Below are 20,305 nucleotides of genomic sequence, written 5' to 3'. Positions count from 1 at the left end.
ACACCAGGGGAAGTGGACCTATAAAAGGGTAAAAGAGTACAGTGGACCCTCTGGATACAGATTTAATTTGTTCCAAGGGTCTGTGCGCACCCCCCAAAAAATCTGTAACCAGAGGCACCGCTTCTGCGCACAGCGCGATAGAGCACTTCTGCGCATGCGGAGAAACCCAGAAAATATTTCCAGGTTTGCCGCTTTCACAACCTGAAGATTGCGTATCCAGAGAGGTATGTAACCTGAGGGTCTTTAGGTGTGATTCCTGAATTGCAGGGGGCTGGACTAGATGGCCACTGGGGGACCCTCCCACTGGGGGAGTCCACAAGGCCTACCTGCCTGTCCACCTCGGGGAGCAGCAGCAGCAGTCTCTGCTGACAGTCGGCCGGCAGCACGGAGAAGGTGTGCTTATTGATCAGTGCCCTCAGGTTGGTGTTCACCAGGATGGAGTCGGGCGTCTCCACGTCGATTTCGGCACATTTTGTCCTCTTCAGCTGCCCTGGGCAAAGAAGCACAGAGGGCCCTGGTCATCTGCGAGGAGGGGAGGAGGAGCCGGCCAGAACGCAGCTCCTCAGCCCGGAAGGGGAAAGCCAGCCCCACAGCAGGGCTCAATGGGGGGCAGAGCAGCAGCCCGAAGCCTGGGCTCAGAAGACACCCCCCCCCCAGGCTCAGTGTCCTCTGGCAGGACCTCCCTAAGGCAATGCCAGGCTGCCACCATCAGGAGGCAGGAGGGTTCTCTCCTCTTCCTTGCCCTACACTCAGGAGCTAACCTAGGTCTGTTCTCCACCTTCAGTGGAGCGGACTCTGCACCTTCAGAGCACATGTAATACCCTTAGGAGCCTGCCCAGCACAAAAACAGAATGACTGTGGTATCTGGCCCTGCCCCTCTGAGAATGTGGGGTGTGCTCCAGAGGGGGGCAGGCAGAAGATATTTGGTGGGGCGAAACACTGGTCAACCTGCTTCCCCCCCCCCGACCTCCCGCTCATCAAGCCTTTGTTCTCAAAGCTGGGAGACCCCTGATGCCCCCCTCCCCACAACCTCATCCCTGGCCTCTGACAAGGAAAGGAAGCAGCAACAGTGGCCCCTGTCTTACTTGCATGAAGCCTCTCCGATCTCTGGAAGGGCTTCTTCCCCAGAACTGGCAGGGAAGGCTCTGTTTTGACGGAGGGAGACGAGCTGGACGTGGAGTTCTGGGAGTTGCTGCTCGAGTGTCCATCAGATTGCTTTCCTTCCCAAGCTGCAGGGGGAAAGAGAAAACGCATCAGAATGAAGGTCGGTTCACAGCCAGACCTGGGAGACACCTGTCAGGAGTGATACTGGACCACTGGGACCAGATTGTATGGGAATCAGGCTTACGAGAAAAGTTGTCCAACAGACGGAAAATGACCCAGGGACAAAGAGGATGCCTCCAACCCGGAGTGGCTCCCCTCGATCACATACACAGCCCAACAAGACAACAACAACTTGACCCAACAGTCCCCCCCCCCCCCACAGATGCAGCCGCTACAGACAGCCAACCATGCCCTGCGTAGGAATGGACGCCAGGCATGAGGCACACCTCTGCCCACAGACAAGCCGCAGCTGGCTAGGGCCATGGCCTCTCTCTAACCTTTCGCTTTCTCTGAAGTGTGCCGTGCCCTGCCTGTGACGTTTTGTCTCCTTGGGGCAAACTTTGCTCGAGGGGAAAGTGACGCCGTGGAAACACGGGCCAAAATAACTTTGGACCACCTCACGGTCGCGTGATTGGAAGATGTGTAAAAGTCGCAGCGCAAAATGTATCTGTTTGGCTTTGCATATTGTCAGGGGTGGAGCAAGGGGGCGGCCCGCCCTGGGTACCGGCCTGGGGGGGGGTGACACTTGTGGCGGGGCCCCACCCCCGCGATCGGCGCAAAGCAAAGCCGAGCCTAAACATGGCTTGGCGCGTGGCAGCGGCTGGCTTACTTGCTCTGCCAGCGCCTGCTTTCCCTTTTTTCTTTTTAAAGGGCTTTTTTAGCGCTCGGCTGCTGCGGCGGCGCAGAGCCGGGGCGGGCCAGTGAGGAGGGGTGTCACGCTTGTGGCTGGCCTGGCGTGACACCCCTCCTCACTGGCCCGCCCCTCGCCTCTTCGGCTCCGCCCGGGCCAGCGCTGAAAAAAGCTCTTTTTAAAAAAAGGAAAAGGAAAGGAAAGCAGCCACTTGCTCGCTCAGCCGGCAGCTGCTTTCCTTTCCTTTTTTCCTTTTCCTTTTTAAGGGCATTTTTCAGCACTTGGCTGGGCGGAGCCGCACCGTACGGAGTGCGCATGCGCATAATTCCACACATGCGCACTCCGTACCAGGTGCCGTACATGCACCGCCCTGGGTCCCGGGGGATGACAAAAAAAATTGTCACCCCCGGTGCCCTCTGGCCTTGCTACGCCTCTGCATATTGTGTCAATAAAAAAGAGGCTGTGCTGAGCTACCTGGCAGCTTGCTCACGCACAGCTCACCTGCAACAACTCGTAAGCGTTGTCTTCACTTCACCCTCCCCCCCCCATCCCTCTCACTACCAAGGAAATGTAATTAGTGAATAGAAAGAGAAGCGTCCCAGTTGATGCCGACACAAAACCCCACATGGACACTACAGTATATCAAAGAATATAATTTTCACCCCAGCACCCTCCTCTCTTCTCCCCTGACCTTATACTGAACACCACATTAATGTCTCATATCAATTGTAGCTGATCTGTAGAAAAGACCTTACAACCTAAAAAAAGGACAATGCATGTACTTTTGTAAACCAATAAAATACTCGCAATTTATTTATTTTTTTAATGAAGATCGGTATCATGTGATCTTAGTTTCATTTTCAAACTGTCAACCGTCTCCAATCCAGGTTACGCGAACTGGTCCAAAATCAGCGACAAAAAAACACCGCACACTGGCCTGGACGATTAAAATCCCTTAATCAGCACCACACCTTCATAATTCCTGGAAGCCTCCTGTCTCTACAGGGCACCCACCTGAACTCTCCTAATGGGGGCCTAATCCTGAGTGATACAGCAAAGAAGCAGGACCAGCGGCAGATTCAGCAGATTGAACGCAACCCCAGGTTGCCCACCTCGGGGAAGGTGGAGCTGAAGATCTAGCCATGGGCTACACAGCCAAACTTATTTATTTAACAAAATCTATATACTGCTATATAGAAGCAACTAGCATAAGTTTGGCCAAACTGCGGGAGGCAGTGAAAGATAGGCGTGCCTGGCGTGCTCTGGTCCATGGGGTCACGAGGAGTCAGACACGACTGAACAACAACATATACTGCTTGAATGCAGTAAAACCTCTAAGCAGTTACACACACAGTACATACACACATACACCCCCCCCCCTGCTAACAACTTCCCTGCATGGATATCCCAGTGGGAACCACTCCAAAAGCAGTTGCTCCTGGGGAGCAAGAAGAGAGGAGGCAGCCCTGCAGCTGAGCCCCTGCTTGGCAGGAAGTCACAGGCTCCATCCCGATGGCATCTGCAGGGAATGACCCTTTTGTGTGTGACCAGGGCACATGCAGCTGCTGACACCTGTGCTGCCTTCAGCCCCAGAAGGGGGCAGAGCGAGCTGGCCTGGAACGTGGCCCCCATGCAAACAGGGGATTGAACTGGAGGGGCTTGGGGTGGCCACCTCTGGTCAACAGCAAGAAGCAACAACGGACTGCTGGATGCCTGTAAGGGGCAAGGGGGCAAGGGAGGCGTTGGGGTCTCATACCAGGCTTTGCAGGGACGGAGGGGCTGGCGGCCTTTGCGTGTTGCTGGAGGAGGTGGTGGTTGGAGGAGACGGGCTGCCCGCTGGCCCCTCGGCATTGCTGCTGCTTCCGCTGCTTCTGCTTCAGAGCCTACGAGGAGACAGAAAAGAGGCGGCTGCAGGTGTCATGTATGAATGTTGGGTCCAAGGAAGATGCAGAACTCGCAAAGCATGATGTGCTGGCAGGCGAAGAGAGAAACTGGTTTTATCAAGGAAAAACGTATAACCGTGTCCAAAAGAGCATTGGTTTTGCTTAATGAAAGCAACCCCCCCCCCCCCGATGCAAAAAACTCCTGATAAAACTGGCGATGAACAACAGTAATAAATAACTTCTGAAAAGAACAAAGACAAGGAGGAAATGGCGGGGGCCACGGGTGGGTGATAAAGGCCTGAAACATGTTGTGTGTATTTCTTCTGAGGTACAACAGCAAAGGTGGCGTGGTGGTCGAGAAGGAGAACAGGAGGAGAGTGGCGGAAACGCAGTCATTCTAAAAGCCAGCCCAAGACGTCAAGGGGGAGGAAGACTATAAAAAGGGCACTCTGACTACCCTCAGTGTCGCCGGGACCAGCGCTACAACCCGACACCCACAGCTCTTGCGTGAGGCTTCATCAACCCACGTGAAGGGCCTTGCGTAAGTATTTGTGTGAATGCGTGAGTGTTTGAACCTCTTGCTACTTGACTATATGAAATAAATGTTACATGAAAGGTGTGTAAACCCAGATCTGGTCTCCAACGTGTCTTGTTGAAAGTCCTATAGCATATGGGATATCACTTGTCTCTCCGGATTCAAAAGAACCAAGTTACCACGGTTTAGTGACACGGGGCCTTCTTAGCTGTGGCACACAGATGTGGGAACGCCCTCCCCAATGTAGCCTGATTGGCCCCATCTCTAAGTTCATTCCAGCATTGCACCCAGGCTTTCCAGGGAGGCCTGTGGGGGAGCCTGAAGAGGTTGTGGTTTTTCTGCTGTTTTGCTGTGTGTGTGGGGGGGTGCCCCCCAATTCTCCAACAATTGTTTTACGTTGTTCTTGAATGTAAGAATAGGCCTGCTGGTTCAGCCCACCAGCCTGATATCCAGGGGAAGCCACAGCCCCTCTGTTCTCCTGTGGTTTCCAGCGACTGGCATTCGGAAGCAGCAAGGCCTCCAGCCACGGAACCAGAACATAGCCATTGTGGCTGGCAGCCCTTGGCAGGCCCCTCCTTCATGAATCTGGCTAATCCACTGTCAAAATCACCCAGGCTGGTGGTCATCACTGCCTCCCGTGGGATCGAGTCCCATAGTTTAACTAAGTTTGATCTGCAGAAGTACTTATCTGCCCTTAGTCTTCCCAACACTCAGCTTCACTGGGTGTCCATGACTTCTAGCGTTCCGAGAGACAGAGAAACTTTTCTCTATCCACTCGCCCCATACCAAAGGGCTTTGGCTCCCTGACTCAGAGCACGCACAAGGAGCCACAGAGGGGAGGCACACCAGGCTTTTGGGCCTCCCGGCAAAGGGCAGGTCCGTGCCCCTGAAACGCAGAAGCAGGAGGAATATTTCAGAGGCCATTTTCACCCTGCCCCTCGCTTCTCCACTCACCTGCTTGAGGGCCTTTTTGCTGAGCTTCTGAGATGATGAGATGACTTTACCTGGTGGAATGGAAGGAGATGGGCAGCCCGGCTGGGGAGAGGCCACTTGCAGGAGCCTGGCTGACGCTAGAGAAAGGAAGAGAAAAACAGCGCAGGGAAGTTAAGCCAGCAGCCCAGGCCAAGGGCAAGGCACCCAGTGTTAGAAACTGAGATCGGAAAGCTAGGAGCTAAAGGGCACCTTAAACCGAGGTTATGGGCACCACAAAAGTATGCTTTTTAATAACAAGAACACAAAGCTGAAAATGAAGGAACTGCAGTTAAAATCTTATGTTCATTTTTCGCATGGTCTAGTCCTCATCTGAAGACTGCAAAAAACAAAGCCATATTTCCCCTGCCCACCCCCCTTAATATTCTGATGAGGGTCCCTTCTCCAGTGGGGAGGCAGCTTTACTTCCAGCAGTGGCAGTTTGAATCTGAAATCTTAGGCGCAGTACTATGCCCAGAGCTCAGAAACTGCTCACATTAATGAAATTCCCTGTTGCAAAACGCGCCCAGAACGGTGGGAGTTTCGAACGCTGAAGTCACCTTCTGCAAAAGGCCAGGAAACGGCCCTCTGATCCGCCCACCCCACAGGCACATGGCCAAGAATATGCCCCATCCTGCCCCAGAGAATCACAAGAATTATCGCCATCTTTTTATATGGCCCTTTCCCGAAATGGATCACAGGATAGCAAGTGAACAGTAAGCGCAGCTATTCACGAAACCATTAAAATGGGTTGTATCCAATGTCACTTGGGGGTTTGCTCGTTCCACTGGGGAAACGTTTTCTGACAGCAGAACACTGCACTGTGCGGTGCTAGCGCAGCCGTTGGGCTGGACTCCTCTGTTGCGAAACATTGCAAATCATCTGTCCGCTAGCACAAGAGCCTGATGCCAGTAGATAAATAGCGTAAGGATAAGAATAATATCCACAGAACACCATACCTAAAAAAATATACCATTCCTGCAATCTAATTGGAGAATTTTCCCGTAATGTAAACAAACAGAGCTGCACCTTAACAACACAGACAGGTGGATATCTACTGAGAAGTTATTATTATTATTTGAATTTATATACTGCCCTATCCCCGGAGGTCTCATGTTGTGCCTCACAGAGTTTCTCCCAGGTAATCTCATGTGCCGAATTTCAGCGTAAAGACCAGGGATAGCCAAGGTGGTGCCCTTCCAATGCTTTCGACTCCCAACTCTCACTGGCCCCAGCCAGCAAGGTCAAGGGTCAAGGGTGGCAGTTCCACAACCCCTGGAGGATGCAAGGCTGCCTAACCCTGTCACCCATGTGCTTTGCCCCGCGAGTGCCAGAGCAAAGAGCATCAGTGGTGGCCAAGGGTGGCGAGAGCGCAGAGGATTTGGTGGCAGCGCTTGCCCTTCTCCGGGGCAAGGCCCTTTGCCCAAGATCATGCCCCTGCCCATCTTCCTGGAGCCCACTGTGCGCATTCCCCGGGTGCCCCCAGCGGACAGAGCTGGGCTTGGACCTGGCAGGGCGGCATTCAGAGCACATCCTTGTCACAACAGGCTCCCCTTCCGCCTTCTCAGCCTTCATTCCCAGTCTGCAGTGAGACCCTTGCCCCCACACTTTTGGCAAGGAGGAGCACGAGAGAGGCATGCGGGAGACTTTCTAAACGGAGAGCGCTTCTGTTTCTCTCTGTTTGCATTAGCTGTTCATACATTGTTGGAGCCCAGCTGCTGCCACAGGATAGAAGAAAGCTGCCTTAACCTGTGGCACACATGGCAACCGCCGTGATGATAAATTCCCCAATGAGGAACAAAGGCAGCAACTATCCTTGTGAGCAATTTCTAAACCACTGTTGGGAAGCTGAGCTTTGAGCTGACCGTTTTCAGTTCTGAATTCAAGCTGGTGTGTTGTCAGGGGTCTCCTAAGCTAAAATGACCCTTTGCTCGGAAAATTCCCCAGTGGCTGAAATAAACTGACACACCCGTCAATGTCTGGGGTTTTTGTTTGTTTGTTTGTTTTAGGAAAATAACATATCTCTCATTCTGCTGCTTATATTTTATCTGGAGCATCTGTACCCACTTTTCAAGGCCCAAAGACCCCAAAGTGGCTTACACAAAACCAGAAAGAAGAAGACAGCTTCTGCCTGCAGGCTTACCTGCCTAAAACAGGTAACACAAAAGGAAGAGGAGATAAGGAAGGAAGAGGGGAAAACAAGCAAACTCAGGGACTAATTCTTAAAGTTACACAGCTCTTCTTACAACGAACCTTCTTCCTGAACCTTTTCCAACTCTACAATATCCTTGAGGCAACCAGAATTATATATGCTATTCCAAATGTGGTTGCACCATAGATTTGTTTAATGGCATTATAGTATTGGCAGTTTTATTTTCAATTCCTTTTCTAATGATCCTTGGCATGGAATTTGCCTTTTTCACAGCCACCGCACACTGGGAAATGGACATCTTCATTGAGCTCCCCACGATGACCCAAAAATCTCATTCATGGTCAATCACCACCAGTTCAGACCCCATGAGCATATAAGTGAAATTAAGACTTTCTGCCCCAAACGTGCATCACTTTACACTTGTTTACATCGGCAAGTGCAATTCATTTTATTGCCCACTCACCCAGTCTGGAGAGATCCTTTTACCGTTCCTAAACAATCTGGTATCATCAACTAACTTGGCCACCTCATTACTCACTCCTAACTAGATCGTTTAGGAGCCAGTTAAAAAGCACAGGTGCCAAAACTGATACCAATTTTCTCCAGCAGGCTGTGGTAAAAGAATGGTGGATAAATGACATAAATAGGGAGAGTGGAACACGTTGTTACTGTCTGTAGTCAGACCCAGTTCAACTGCTCTAAATACACCAACACTTCACCGGTGGGTTTAAAAACGAGTCAGAAATGGTCTTTTCAGGAGTCCTGTTGTTTTAAACAAGCTCACCTGGGAAAGTCAGACTCTGAAGCCAATGGGACACCCCATGACTCAATATAATAAAAACAGACAGTGCACAGTTACAGAAGGCCTAAGGATCTTATTCATCAAACTTATCTTCCCAAAATCTTTGCTGAGCAAGATTTGCAGATATGAACATGAACCAGAAGCATCCTGGAAGAACAACTTGCATTCACACACACACACGCACCCGCCACTGCTTTGTGAAGAGGCAGCCGGCTTCAAGGGTTGGTGCTGACATTTTTTGGGGAGGGCTGTCAACAAAGCCACGAGTGATGCCTGTCACAGTAAGTGACAGAATTGGTCTAGCAGAGGAAAAGATTATTTGGGAAGATACGTATCTCTGACTGCTCACAGGCAGCTTTACCTGCTCCATTTGGAGTGTCTGGCGGCTCCCATATCCAGACAGGCTCCCACCTGCAACATGCAGCGGGAATCTAGCAGGGATGTGTTTTTGCACTGCACTCCTGGCACTACAGAACTGTGATTACAGTCTGGGATAAATATAGGAAAGTGTTCAAGGCAGCAATCTCTGGTACTTGCACACTGCAATGAGGATTCTGTAATGTCAAGTGGGGCACTTCTGAGTAGTTCTGCCAAACCTCATTATTAGATTCCCTAAATATATTCATTCTATCTAAGGACATGGTTTTTAATTTTATCACAACCCTCCGGTCTTTAATATATGATGAAAATTCAGAAAGGTGAATAAATATGTGTGCTGTAATATTCTGTTAATATATTGGCGGGATATGCTTGCCCAGGAAGATGCCGAAGAGAGACGCTTAAGGGGGCCAGCGTCTGGGGCTGTATGGCCCATGCTTGACGTGCCCGCCCTGGTCCCCTGTGAAGTCTGGCCAAAGGAGCAGAGTTGCCCAAGCCAACCCTGGCTGCCCTTTCAAAAAGTCCAGTCTTCTTCCATGTAAGACATTTGCTATTACTTTTGTCATACTGCTGCATTTTTATTATGTTTCCCCTATAAAATAAGGCCACAAGCACTTGCTAAGACCTTTATTCTCAGTGGCCTTTGCCCACCATTAATAGCAGCTTATAGTATAATTTGCCCTTGCTCAGAAGCCCAGGCCATTATTATTATTATTATTATTATTATTATTATTATTATTATTATTATTATCATTATTTGAATTTATATACCGCCCTATACTCAGAGGTCTCAGGGTGGTTCGCAGAAAAGATCAACATAAAAACCACAATATATATAATCAGAATGAAAACAACAACCCAATAACACCCCCCCCCTCAAAAGAGCCAAATTTTAAAAGGGCACAGGATGTCCATCAGATCAACGAAAGACCTGGTTCAAGAAGGAACATTTCTGCCTGGCACCTGAAGGTCTATAATGAAGGCACCAGCGAACTTCCCTGGGGAGAGCATTCCACAGATGGGGAGCCACTGCAGAGAAGGCCCTGCTCTCGTGCTGCCACCCTCCGGACCTCTCGAGGAGGAGGCACACCAAGAAGGGCCAATGCCTCGGCCCCATGTTAAACTGCAGCCACCCGCTGAGTACAGTACAGCTTCTGTAATTTTCATTCCACGACTGACTCTGAACAGGTTTTCAGGCTTGGACACCACAATTCCTCCAACTCACAGCTAATGGGATTCTCAATTCTCATAAACTTTATTCTCCTATGGGGTCCTGCTGATGACTCAGAATGTTTGAGCTCCCATAAAGCAAGAATGTCTTCTGGACAACGGCCAATGGCCCACCTAGTCCAGCCTCCTGCTCTCGCAGTGGCCAGCCAGATGCCGCAAAGGGAAACCCGCAAACAGGAGCTGCGCACCAGAGCCCTCCCTCTCCCCGCCTGTGTTTCCCAGCCACTGGGATTCAGAAGCATGGCGGCCTCCGATGGTGGAGGCTGCAGCGTTTTGCAAGCCCACGGCTGCCGGCTCTTGGTGGCTCTGCAGCTGTGGCCACTGAAACAGGACACGGCAGCGCTCAAAACCCCTACAGCCGACAGAGTGAACAGGAAGCACTTCTGTTGGCGCAGCTTATAAAATGCCAACTTGCTTCAGAGTCAAACCCCAAGTTCCACAGTTAGGACCTAAGCCACATTTCCCAAGCAGAATTCATTCTTCATGACACAAGGGTGGCTGGGTGGCTTTCTCAAAACTGCAGACGCACCTGGGTCCATGCCAGCAATACATTATTATGATTCCCTGCCCCCAGAATGCCCCCCACCCCCATGCTTGGCTGAGTTAGGGTGAAGCTGCACAGAAAGCAGGGCAGGACCTCTGCAGTGACAAGTCAGCAGCCCCGAGTTTTGCCGAGCCCTAAGCTTTGAAGCTGTTCTGTCTGGAGGAGGCAGCACACACAGGGAGGCTCCCTGCCCTGTCCTTCCCTCCTCCCTCCCTCCGTTGGTCACACACAGTGGAAACCGTTACCAGGCTCCCCCTGCAAGGCAGGGCCACTCAGCCTTACCTCGCAACGGAATTTCAGAAAGCTTCTCTCGGGACATGGCTGTTGCATACAGAGAAAACAGACCCCTTCTCTTCGTTCTCACAGAAAAAGAGCTCCGGCCAGGGCTGGCTTTCAGCACCCCACACGCCACATAGGGGCTCCGGATTGGCTGGACCCACAAATGCGAAGCCTGTCTCCGCTTTAAGTGTCAGTCTCATTGCTGTCACGAAGCTTTATTTTTGTACATATAAGGAAGTCGGTTGTTGATATGATCTGAAAGCGCTTCCTGTTTTGTATGTATATGAATAACGATGGTGGAAGCACATTATGGTGAACTGCTAAGCTAACCATGGCCAGCCTTCCTCCCCACAAGGCACAAAATACACAGCTCAGCTGCTACGTCCTTCTGCTCACGCCCCCCCCCCCCCCCCGCAACGAAAGCAGGTGTTCTCCTAAGAAGAGCCTGGGGTCCTCTGTCAGCTCAAGATACAGCCAGAGAGTTCAGTTGCTGCTATGCAGTGGCACCAGCCAAACTGGCATGCAACAGGGCCTTTTCAGTGGAGGCCCCACAGTCACCTGCACTTGGCCCCTTCAGTGCAGGACTTTATGGCAAACTTGTCTTACGGAGACTTCAGTTTATTCACTATCCAAAGCAAGTAGGAACACACACGTGCTCCCGCAAGCTGGGTTGCAAGGCACAAGCCCCGTTCTTCATTAGATTTATCAAGGCAATCTACCAGTGAAGGACTGGCACTATGAAACAGCCGTCTCCCGAGCCAATCATCTGCTCTGTTGTGCCTGCCACTCATTTAAGCAGCATGCAATGCTCTCCCTGAACATCGGATCTGCACCGAAATCCACTGCAACTCTCAGTGACCATCAGTTCAGTTACAGCACCAGAGTGGGGCTGAGAGGCAGCCTCTGTGATTTAGGTACACGTGTGTCTTAGCCAAAGGAGCTTGCTGCTCAAAGCAACTTTCACCACCTTCAGCTGTGCAAATGGGAGGGTCTCACCTGTTCATTATGTTCTGGGTGTTCCACCGGAACAGGTAAGAACAGACTCTCCCAGCCCTTGGCTCAGACACACTTAGGAAAGCCAAGCTTCCCTGCCTGACACGCAACTCTCTGACGCAAACCCCCAGGAGCTTCAAGCCCTTTCAGTGCGGTTTACAAAGTAAAACAGTCAGTTTTAAAGTCTGGAGGCAGGCGGACCCTTGTTCTCAACGGTCAGGCCTTTCCTGCTAGTTCTAAACATTTTAACATTATTATAAACTTGCAGGTGAACGCCAAAACACAGCAGCAGCACTGCGAGTGTTCAGAATGCAGCCTCCCTTTCCATTGCAAGTGCCAGTTCCTCCTTTACTCACCTGGCAAGGCCCAAATTCAGAAGCCTGTGTTTCCTCAGCCTCGGCTGACGGCACCAAATACCTACAAATAACAAAGAAGAGAAGCTGCTGTTTCCTCCTTTGCTCCAGGAACCTGGGATCCCGTTCGTTTTTGCAGGGAAACACCGAACCCTGGACTCAAGAGTTTGCCTGGCGTGTAAAGGAGGAAAACAGGAAGACCGCAGAACCACTAAGCAGGAAGACTGAAGCTTCACAGGTGGGGAAACTGCCCAGTTAATGGTGCTAAAGCCCCTACTAAGGATCTCATCAAGATATAAACACCAAACTAGGTACTGGTACGACTGTATAATATACCCATTGCATATTGTTTGATGAGCACCCAGTGCTTAAGGATGTGTTTGTTTTTTAATATGAAGTTGGACACAGTTACTTACCAGGAACATCAATCTTCCTCCTTTTCTCTGCGACCCATTTCCAAACTCTGTGCTAACCAGTACGCTTAGACTGTGCTGCTGGAGGGTGTTAGCACACAAACCCACTGATCTAGGTCCTTTAAATGGGTCATAAGATGAAGAGCAGGATACAAGTTTTTTTTAAATAAAAAAACCAAGTAGCTAAAATTCAAGACAGAGATTAACTAGCAACCAATGTGATCATTCGGTGGACCACTTGCCTGACGGTTGGAAAAGAACAAGCTGTGACCCCAGGGGCAATCAGTGCAGCAGGCCCCCCCACCCCCCTTGGGCCAACAGCTCAGATGTGCTGCTGCCTCTCTGCTAGGAAAGAACAGGGAGGCTGCCCAGTTGCTGTCTGTGCAAAGGGATGGCACAGCTTTTGGAACACCAGAAACATATAAAAACAGAAGAAGAGTTTGCAGGATCAGACCACCAGCACAGGTAGTCCAGCATGCTGTTCTCACAGTGGCCAACCAGAAACCCCAAAGGGAAACCTGCAGGCAGGAATTGAGTACAAGGGCCAACTCCCCTCCTGTGGTTTCGAGGAACTGGTGCTCAGAACTATTCAGGCAGAGCAGAGCCGTCCTGGCTGGTATCCACCGATAGCCCTGTCCTCCTACAGGAGTTTGTCCAATCCTCTTTCAAAGCCATCGCTGCCTCCTGTGGGAAAGAGTTCCACGGGTTTACTACGCACTGTGTGAAGGTTTACTTTATCTGTCCTGAACTTCCCAGCATTCAGCAACACTGGACATCCATGAGTTCGAATCTCATGGGAGAAACCACTTTCTTCATGCCAGGCATAGTTTCATAAACTTCTATCAAGCTGCCTCGCCTTTTGCCTAAAAACTGCCAAATACAAAAATGATTTGCAACTTGGATTAAGCATCACAAACAGATTAAAAACCCAATGGAGAACATACTAAATTGGGAGAGACCTTCCACCAAAAGGCCACCCAGAGTTAAGAGGGTTTTACAGCACTTCTGCAAAGGAAAAGGGCTCCCCAGGGAGGGCCCTCCAGCAGCGCCTGGGGGAATTGTGGCACAAGCCTTGCTCCTGAAAGTTAATGCTTCTACCTTGCAGAAGAGCAGAAATGGCTTGTACAAGGGAGGCCACTTCCGAGGTATCCTGGCATCCTGAGTATTAACAAGGCAAGAACAAGGTGCCTGATTAGGAAAGCGCCTGGGATCCAGCCCAAGCAGCTGCTGCAGAGCTGGCTAAACAAGCTCTCACCTCCTGGGATGCCACTGCACCAGGATAGCTTGAAAGCTGTCTTCAACACCAACCTCACACCAAGCTTCAGATAGCAGTACATCCTGAAGGCTATGGAAGTGGGGATAGGATAAGCAGGGGAAGATCTCTCAGCAATAAGAGGAAGAGAATGGGGGCAGACCTCAAGTGGGAAGAGGGGCCCCTGATCACAACCCAGAAGCAGCCCCAGGTTCCACAACTGCCAAGATGGAGCAATCATCCACTCTTCAAAGCGCAAACAGATCAGCACTCCTCTGCCTTGCCAGGATTCAGCTTCCTTTTGCTCACCCCTCACCCACCCACTGCCTCAGATACTGGTTTGCAAGCAAGCTGGCTGCTCCCAGAGGCTTAGTGAGCAAAAGGGCACTGGGCCATCAGAGCCCATGGAACAGGGTTAGGCCCATTCTCATGGTCCCGAGCAGGCATCTTTGCAGCCGACTTCCTCTGGATCGTCACCATTCATTACAACAAGGTAGAAACGGACACCTCCAAGAGCTGCAGGCACCTACCGTCTTCCAACGGCTGCTTTTTGCTACAGGAAAGGTCAGAGCTGCATTTTTATTTTTTACCGCAGCTCTGCTACGGCAGCAACATGTGGCTATGGTTACAGGCAGGAGAAGCACAGAAGAACTGTGAATAAGCAACGTCATGCACTTATTGCCCTTGAGTTGCAAAGCAGTCTCTCAATGAAGTGATCAACGTACTTCATGCACGGTCTCAGTCATCTTTACAACAACTATGCAAGGTAGACCAGTGCCGCAATCTCTGTATTACATTATTGAGGGGTGGGGGCTTATTAAATTTATCTCATCATTTGCTTGCTGAAGACCCTGCCGCTGCCTGAACGAAGCCTGGGTCAGAGATTTGCTGCCTCACATTTCAAGGCCTCAACTGCTATCGATACACCAGCTCAGCACAGACTCATTGCTGTGAACCCGGACGATGCTTCACAAGCTCCTATCTTTTCTAGCAAACTCAGACAGACGGTCGCACCAGTTAACCTTGAGGATGACGAACTTGATAAGAAGCTAATCTCAACATAATTTCAAAATCCAAGAGGGATGATGACTCAGCTGCAATCTGGCTCTCCCAAGCTTTTCACGTCTCACTTTGCTCATGTTACATTCCCAAGAGGGATTAGCCACATCAGATTTTACAGTAATGATTCAGAGTTTAGCATGGAAGGCTCTCCACATTTCCTAGAAATTCCACTTCCCCCCTGAAAACACATCTAGTACAACTCTGAACTGCCCCTCATCAAAGCAGCAAGTACCGGCCAATTCTCATTTGGCAACTTGCTGCGACGGAGCTTCAGTGGCGCTGGAACAACTGCTGCAGCCTTTTGCTGCCTCTCCTACATGGGGAGGTCTTACAACGCTGTTTTTTGGACCTGCGGAGGTCTACCAAGTGTGAGAAGTCCCGTCTCCTACACCACAGAGCAAGAAGTGGGTACTTGCTCTAAGTCACTGAGTGAACTTTCCTGGCTGAACAAGAGTGCCGAACACATGCAGATCCCGCTATATGATTCATGGCTCACAAATCATTTACTCCACTACTGAGTGGTGCTCTTCACTAGCAAGGGCATTTTGCAAGTGTTTCTCCTGAAGAACAACAATGCAGTAACTCGTTGTGGTGGTCACTGGCTCCTCCAACTCCTTGTACAGTAAACTGAACATCACCCCCCTGCTCCCCCCCACAAGCCTTTCAGCTTGCAGCCTGCTCTTTCCCTGTCCAGGATTTCTAGCAGCAGTTGGACTACAATGAGGGCAACCCAGCCGTCCCATGTACTGTGGCACTCCAGGGACACAGCGTGTCTCCCCAGCCCCCATTTATTAACTGAAGGTGGGCAATGAGGTGTTCAGGTTTACTGAGCCATCCATGGGCTGCGCTGGGATTGGAAGTTCCACTGCCCTGCATAAGGGTCCACGCACATCCAGAAATCCAAAATGCCCTCTGAATCAGAAGCCTTGCAGGTAATTCTGAGTTCCGAACAAACAGCAAACAACCTTTTCCACTTCCCCAAGCGCCCCAAAGCTACATTCAACGGAGTGTGGGGGGTTTGGAATTCCCACCCCAAAGGTGAACTCTAGCGACTCCCCACCTCCAGAAAGATCCATTCAAAGCAAGGGAGAGCTTGGCCATTTCCCGACTGTGAGGGCCAAGGACAAAAGCTCTATTTGGGACAATATTCAGATGGCACTCAACGGCGTCAGGCTTTGGCTTGGAGCACTTACTTCACTGGCTACCAAAGCAAGCTCAGGCCTGAACTTCTTTGTGTACCAGTGACATACTCTAAGCGACCTCGGCTAAGTTCTCATCTGAAATCACTTTTGCAATGAGGACCAGGTTGCATCAAGCAACAGCCAATGGCTCCAGCAACTGGCGTGCAAAGCAGGCTGGGGGTGGGGGGGTGGAGGGAGGACCACCAGCTTGTGAGTTTCTTCAGGAATAGCTACCTTTCCTTCGCCACCGGCTTTTCCGTCCTCCTTTGTTGCTGCTCCTGTCACTGCTGCTGCTGCTGCTGCTGTTCTCGGAGCTGGGGGAGTCGGACTGCACGTCGCTGCTCTCTTCCGAGCCTTCGGAGAGCTCTTTCAGCCCATCTGGAACGTCCTTCTGCAGACAAAACACAAGCCGGCAGACCTTGGTGCGTTTATCTCTATGTCAGTTCAACACAGGGTTGGGCGGGGAGAGAAAGAGAGAATTAAAGACAGGAATATCGCAAGCGCCATCCTCTGGCTCAAGTCATGGGGCATAATAATCCACCTGGAGGTTGGCGCTGTGTCTTGACCATGGTCCTGAGGGCCAGGGAACTCTCCTCCACTCCCTTTCCCCCCCAAAGCATTCCCAACAGATGGCTGCCTAACCTCCTTCCAAGGAATGGGATTCCACAGCCCACATCCTCCTATGGAGATAGCACTCTTTTTTATGTTCTTTAAAAAACCTGGCTGTCAGCACATTATGTAGTCCATCCTGCCCAATCGCCTTTTCTCTACCCAGTTCTCATGGCCTGTTGGCACAGGATTTCTCTTCTAGAATCTCCTAATTCTTTCCAAGACAAGAGCATCAATATATATTGCCTTCTTGTGCACCTGAATGCTGCCAACCCTCCCCAGCAGCAGCCCTCCAGGGTTTCAGGCACAGAAGACGGCTTCTCCCCAGACCCTTCAGATGGACAGGAGAGTGATTCCAGTCTGGAAGGGGCAGCAGGCAAAGGGTGCGCTCTATGACCTCTTGCCACAGCTCCTCAAAGCCGTGTGCCCCGAGCACCTTTGTACCCAAGCAACTCATCAAGAAGCCCCTTGGACGTTTTGCCAGCTCAGGCCCGACAGCTCCTGTGGCTAACAAAGCTCCCTCAAGCTAAACTGGGTTTTAAACAAAAAAGAGAAATCTGTTTGCGATTTTCAGGCAGGTCACAACCAGGTTGTTACCGAGTTTGCTCCCGGAATGATTCACAGCAAAAGCCAAGCCAAGCTGTCCGTCACTCCCACCCACGGCACAAACCTCGTCAGAGAAACAGAGAAAAAAGAGCCCCCACCCCCGCTGTGTCCTAGATTCAACCTATGGCACCGCAGGTGCTGCCCCAAAGCTTAAAGGGGACGAGCACAATATATTATAATAATTTATAATAATAATTTATTATTTATACCCCACCCATCTAGCAGGATATTCTGGTTAATCAGGAAGATCTCGGATAAATAAAGCAATCCCAGGCACCTCCTCAGCTCTGTAAGAGGACCTGGAGAGATAAATAACTATCTGACATTCAGAAAATACCTGAAGGCAGTCCTGTTTAGGGAAGTTTTTAATGTATTTTAATATCTGTTGGAGGCCACGCAGAGTGGCTGGGGGGACCCAGCCAGATGGGCGGGGTATAAATAAATAAATAAATAAATAAATAAATAAATAATTATCATCATCATCATCATCATCATCATTATTCTTTAAAAGAAGCAGCCAAACCCAGAGTCCACCTCAAATCCAACTATACTATACTGAACTGCCCCCCCCCCATTTAAAAGGCACAGCAGCTGGCAGGTATTACAGAGCCCCCACCCTCCCTCTGCCATGCTCCTCCTTGCTGTCTTTCTCCTGCCCTTCTCCACGCCGCTGCCCTGTCACAAACCCCCTTAGGCAGGTTCACTAGGTGGGATGGGGAAAACTTTCCATGGGTGTTGGCCAAGGTTGCTTAACCAGTGAACCAAAAGGCCTAGCAACCTCTTGCATCGTAGCTTCCCCATCAAAATCTAACTACAGCACTACCCCAATATGCACATGCCAGACACGTGTCCACTGAAGGCCCATTTTCATTTAACTTGACTTTCATTGCAAGCAAGCAAGTGGCTTTAAGCAGCACAACTGATGTAAGGACAACAGAGGGGGAAACCCCAGGCTCAGAAATTCATTTCTGCCAGCCAATACCATGATTATGATCCAGATGTTTAAAGACCACACCAGGAACAAAGATGCAAAATAATAATAATAATAATAATAATAATAATTATTATTATTATTATTATTATTATTATTATTATTATTATTATTAATGAATTTATATATTATCCTTGATCACAAAATCTCAGGATGGTTCATGGAATAAAGCACGAGATAAAAACAAGTAAGCAATAAAAACAAAACCAACACAACAGGGACTATTGTAAGCCACACAGAGCGGTGCATATCCTGGCAGTCCATGGGATCCCAACAGCAGCCCAGTTCTGATTCCTAGCAGGAGACTCACTTACCTTCAGGGTGTAAACGCCCATTCTCCCCGGGACCTTGTAGAAAATGCCCTCATCCCCGCGGGAGTTTGTATGCAGCATAGCATTCAGGCATGCAAGAGGAGAAGTGCCACTGAAAAGAGAAGTGCAGGATTAGTCCCCTTGGCACACACAAGAGGAACGCTGCCAGACTTCACATTTGCCCAGCCCTGTCAAAGGCCTTGCCCAGCTGCTAATGGCATCAAATGGAAGCCAGTCTCTCCATGAGCCAGGCCAGGCTGACTAGCCCTGAGCTCACAAGGCAGTGGCACTCGAGGGGGAGCTTTGGAGACAACCAACAAACGCACCCAACAGCTGAACCAAGAGGAGCCCCAAAGGGAGTATATTGCAGCATCTATTGCATGGAGGGCTCACACACAATGCATTCCTGCCCTGGCCATTTCTTCTTGAGGTCAGGAGGGAGACTTGCTCTTGCCTTCAGAGCAGAACAGCACCCCCAGAGCATGGGGAGGAATTTCCTTTCTCCATTGTTTCCTTTCAAGTCCTGAGAATGCAAGAGGAGTCTGCTGGGTCAGGCCAAGAGGGCCCCATCGAGTTCAGCATCCTGTTCTCAGTGGCCCAAGCATAAGGGCAACTCTCTCCCCCCCTCCTGTGGTTTCCAACCATGAGAAAGAGAGCAGTCCTGCATAAGCGTGTGCTGGGCTGGGACCGAGCTAGAGGGCTTCTTGATCAGCTGCAGGCAGCAGGGTGTTCATAATCGGTCAGAGAAGAAGGACTCCAAGGCTCACTTTTAGACTACTGCAAGCTGATTCTAATGTAGTTTATCAAATCTCCATTAAAATAAATCAGCTTTCTTTCTGCTGCTGTTTTTATGCGTTTCTTTATATGGTTTTAAAATACTGGCTCTTTCTTTCTTATTGTTTTGAGTGAACAGAGAACAGGCAACTAATACAAGCACCCACAATTAAAGCAGATCTGTTTCTACACAATGCTTTAAGCCAGGCATGTCCAACAGGTAGATCGTGATCTACCGGTAGATCACTGGACGTCTGTGGTAGATCACCGGTAGATCAGTGGCTCCCTCCAAAGAAGCTAAAACACTTTGGCTCCCCTAGAAAAGCTCAACATCTTTGCCCTACACCCCTAAAATGACCTGAACCACGAAAAATAGGGCTTTCCTTCCGAAAAAAGCTCAATGTCGCTTTCCTCTTCCCTAAAGAAGCTCAACAACTTTTACATGAACCCCCAAAACAGGTCTTTCCTTCCTAAAAAAAGGCTCAACAACTTTGACCTGAACCCCCCCAAAATAAGGTAGATCACTGCCAGTTTTTAACTTTGTGAGTAGATCACAGTCTCTTGGAAGTTGGCCACCCCTGCTTTAAGCCTTCACTGGACAGAAGTCCATTGGAGACACAAACGCAATGGCAATATTTTATCGTTTAGGATCTGCTAAAGGTTGACCAAGCACTTAATCCAACAAGAAAAAACACTGGCTAGAGTGTTGTAGGTTCAAGAAGAATTCCATCCTCCACAATACAGTTTGGTTGGTTTACATTAGGCCACAATATCAGTGAAAGATTTGCTTTGGTCGACTCATTTTTGCTACTTGGCTTGTGCCCTTTCAAATCCTTGCACCTGAAACCAAAGAACACAACCCTGTGCATAAACCTTTTGGCAATCACATTCCAGGCGACTTCAAACATTGCTTATTTGGGGGACTGAAGATGCACTCAAGAAATGCTTCCAGTCCTGCGAGTGCGTGCAGAGGGGCTTCCACCTGCACTCGTCCCCCCCCCCCAAACCAGCATGGGCCTTGCAGTAGTTTACGC

The 20,305-nt window shown here is 50.0% G+C and overlaps 1 protein-coding gene across 1 annotated transcript in view; it reads right to left on the bottom strand.

Annotated features, from left to right (window-relative positions):
• ASXL2 (ASXL transcriptional regulator 2) overlaps nt 1-20,305 on the bottom strand; it is a 53,520-nt gene that overhangs the window by 6,863 nt on the left and 26,352 nt on the right. The window contains exons 4-9 of the mRNA XM_033145498.1: nt 18,501-18,609; nt 16,215-16,371; nt 5,327-5,442; nt 3,711-3,837; nt 1,086-1,229; nt 327-490 (exon numbers count right to left, since the gene is read on the bottom strand). Of these exons, the coding sequence (XP_033001389.1) occupies nt 327-490; nt 1,086-1,229; nt 3,711-3,837; nt 5,327-5,442; nt 16,215-16,371; nt 18,501-18,609 (817 nt within the window). The remainder of the gene's footprint in view (nt 1-326; nt 491-1,085; nt 1,230-3,710; nt 3,838-5,326; nt 5,443-16,214; nt 16,372-18,500; nt 18,610-20,305) is intronic.

The sequence above is a fragment of the Lacerta agilis genome, chromosome 3, assembly GCF_009819535.1.
Source record: "Lacerta agilis isolate rLacAgi1 chromosome 3, rLacAgi1.pri, whole genome shotgun sequence".
NCBI classification, from domain to species: domain Eukaryota; kingdom Metazoa; phylum Chordata; class Lepidosauria; order Squamata; family Lacertidae; genus Lacerta; species Lacerta agilis.
The sequence above is the reverse complement of the archived record's forward strand: the minus strand, read 5'-3'. Positions and strand labels throughout refer to the sequence as shown.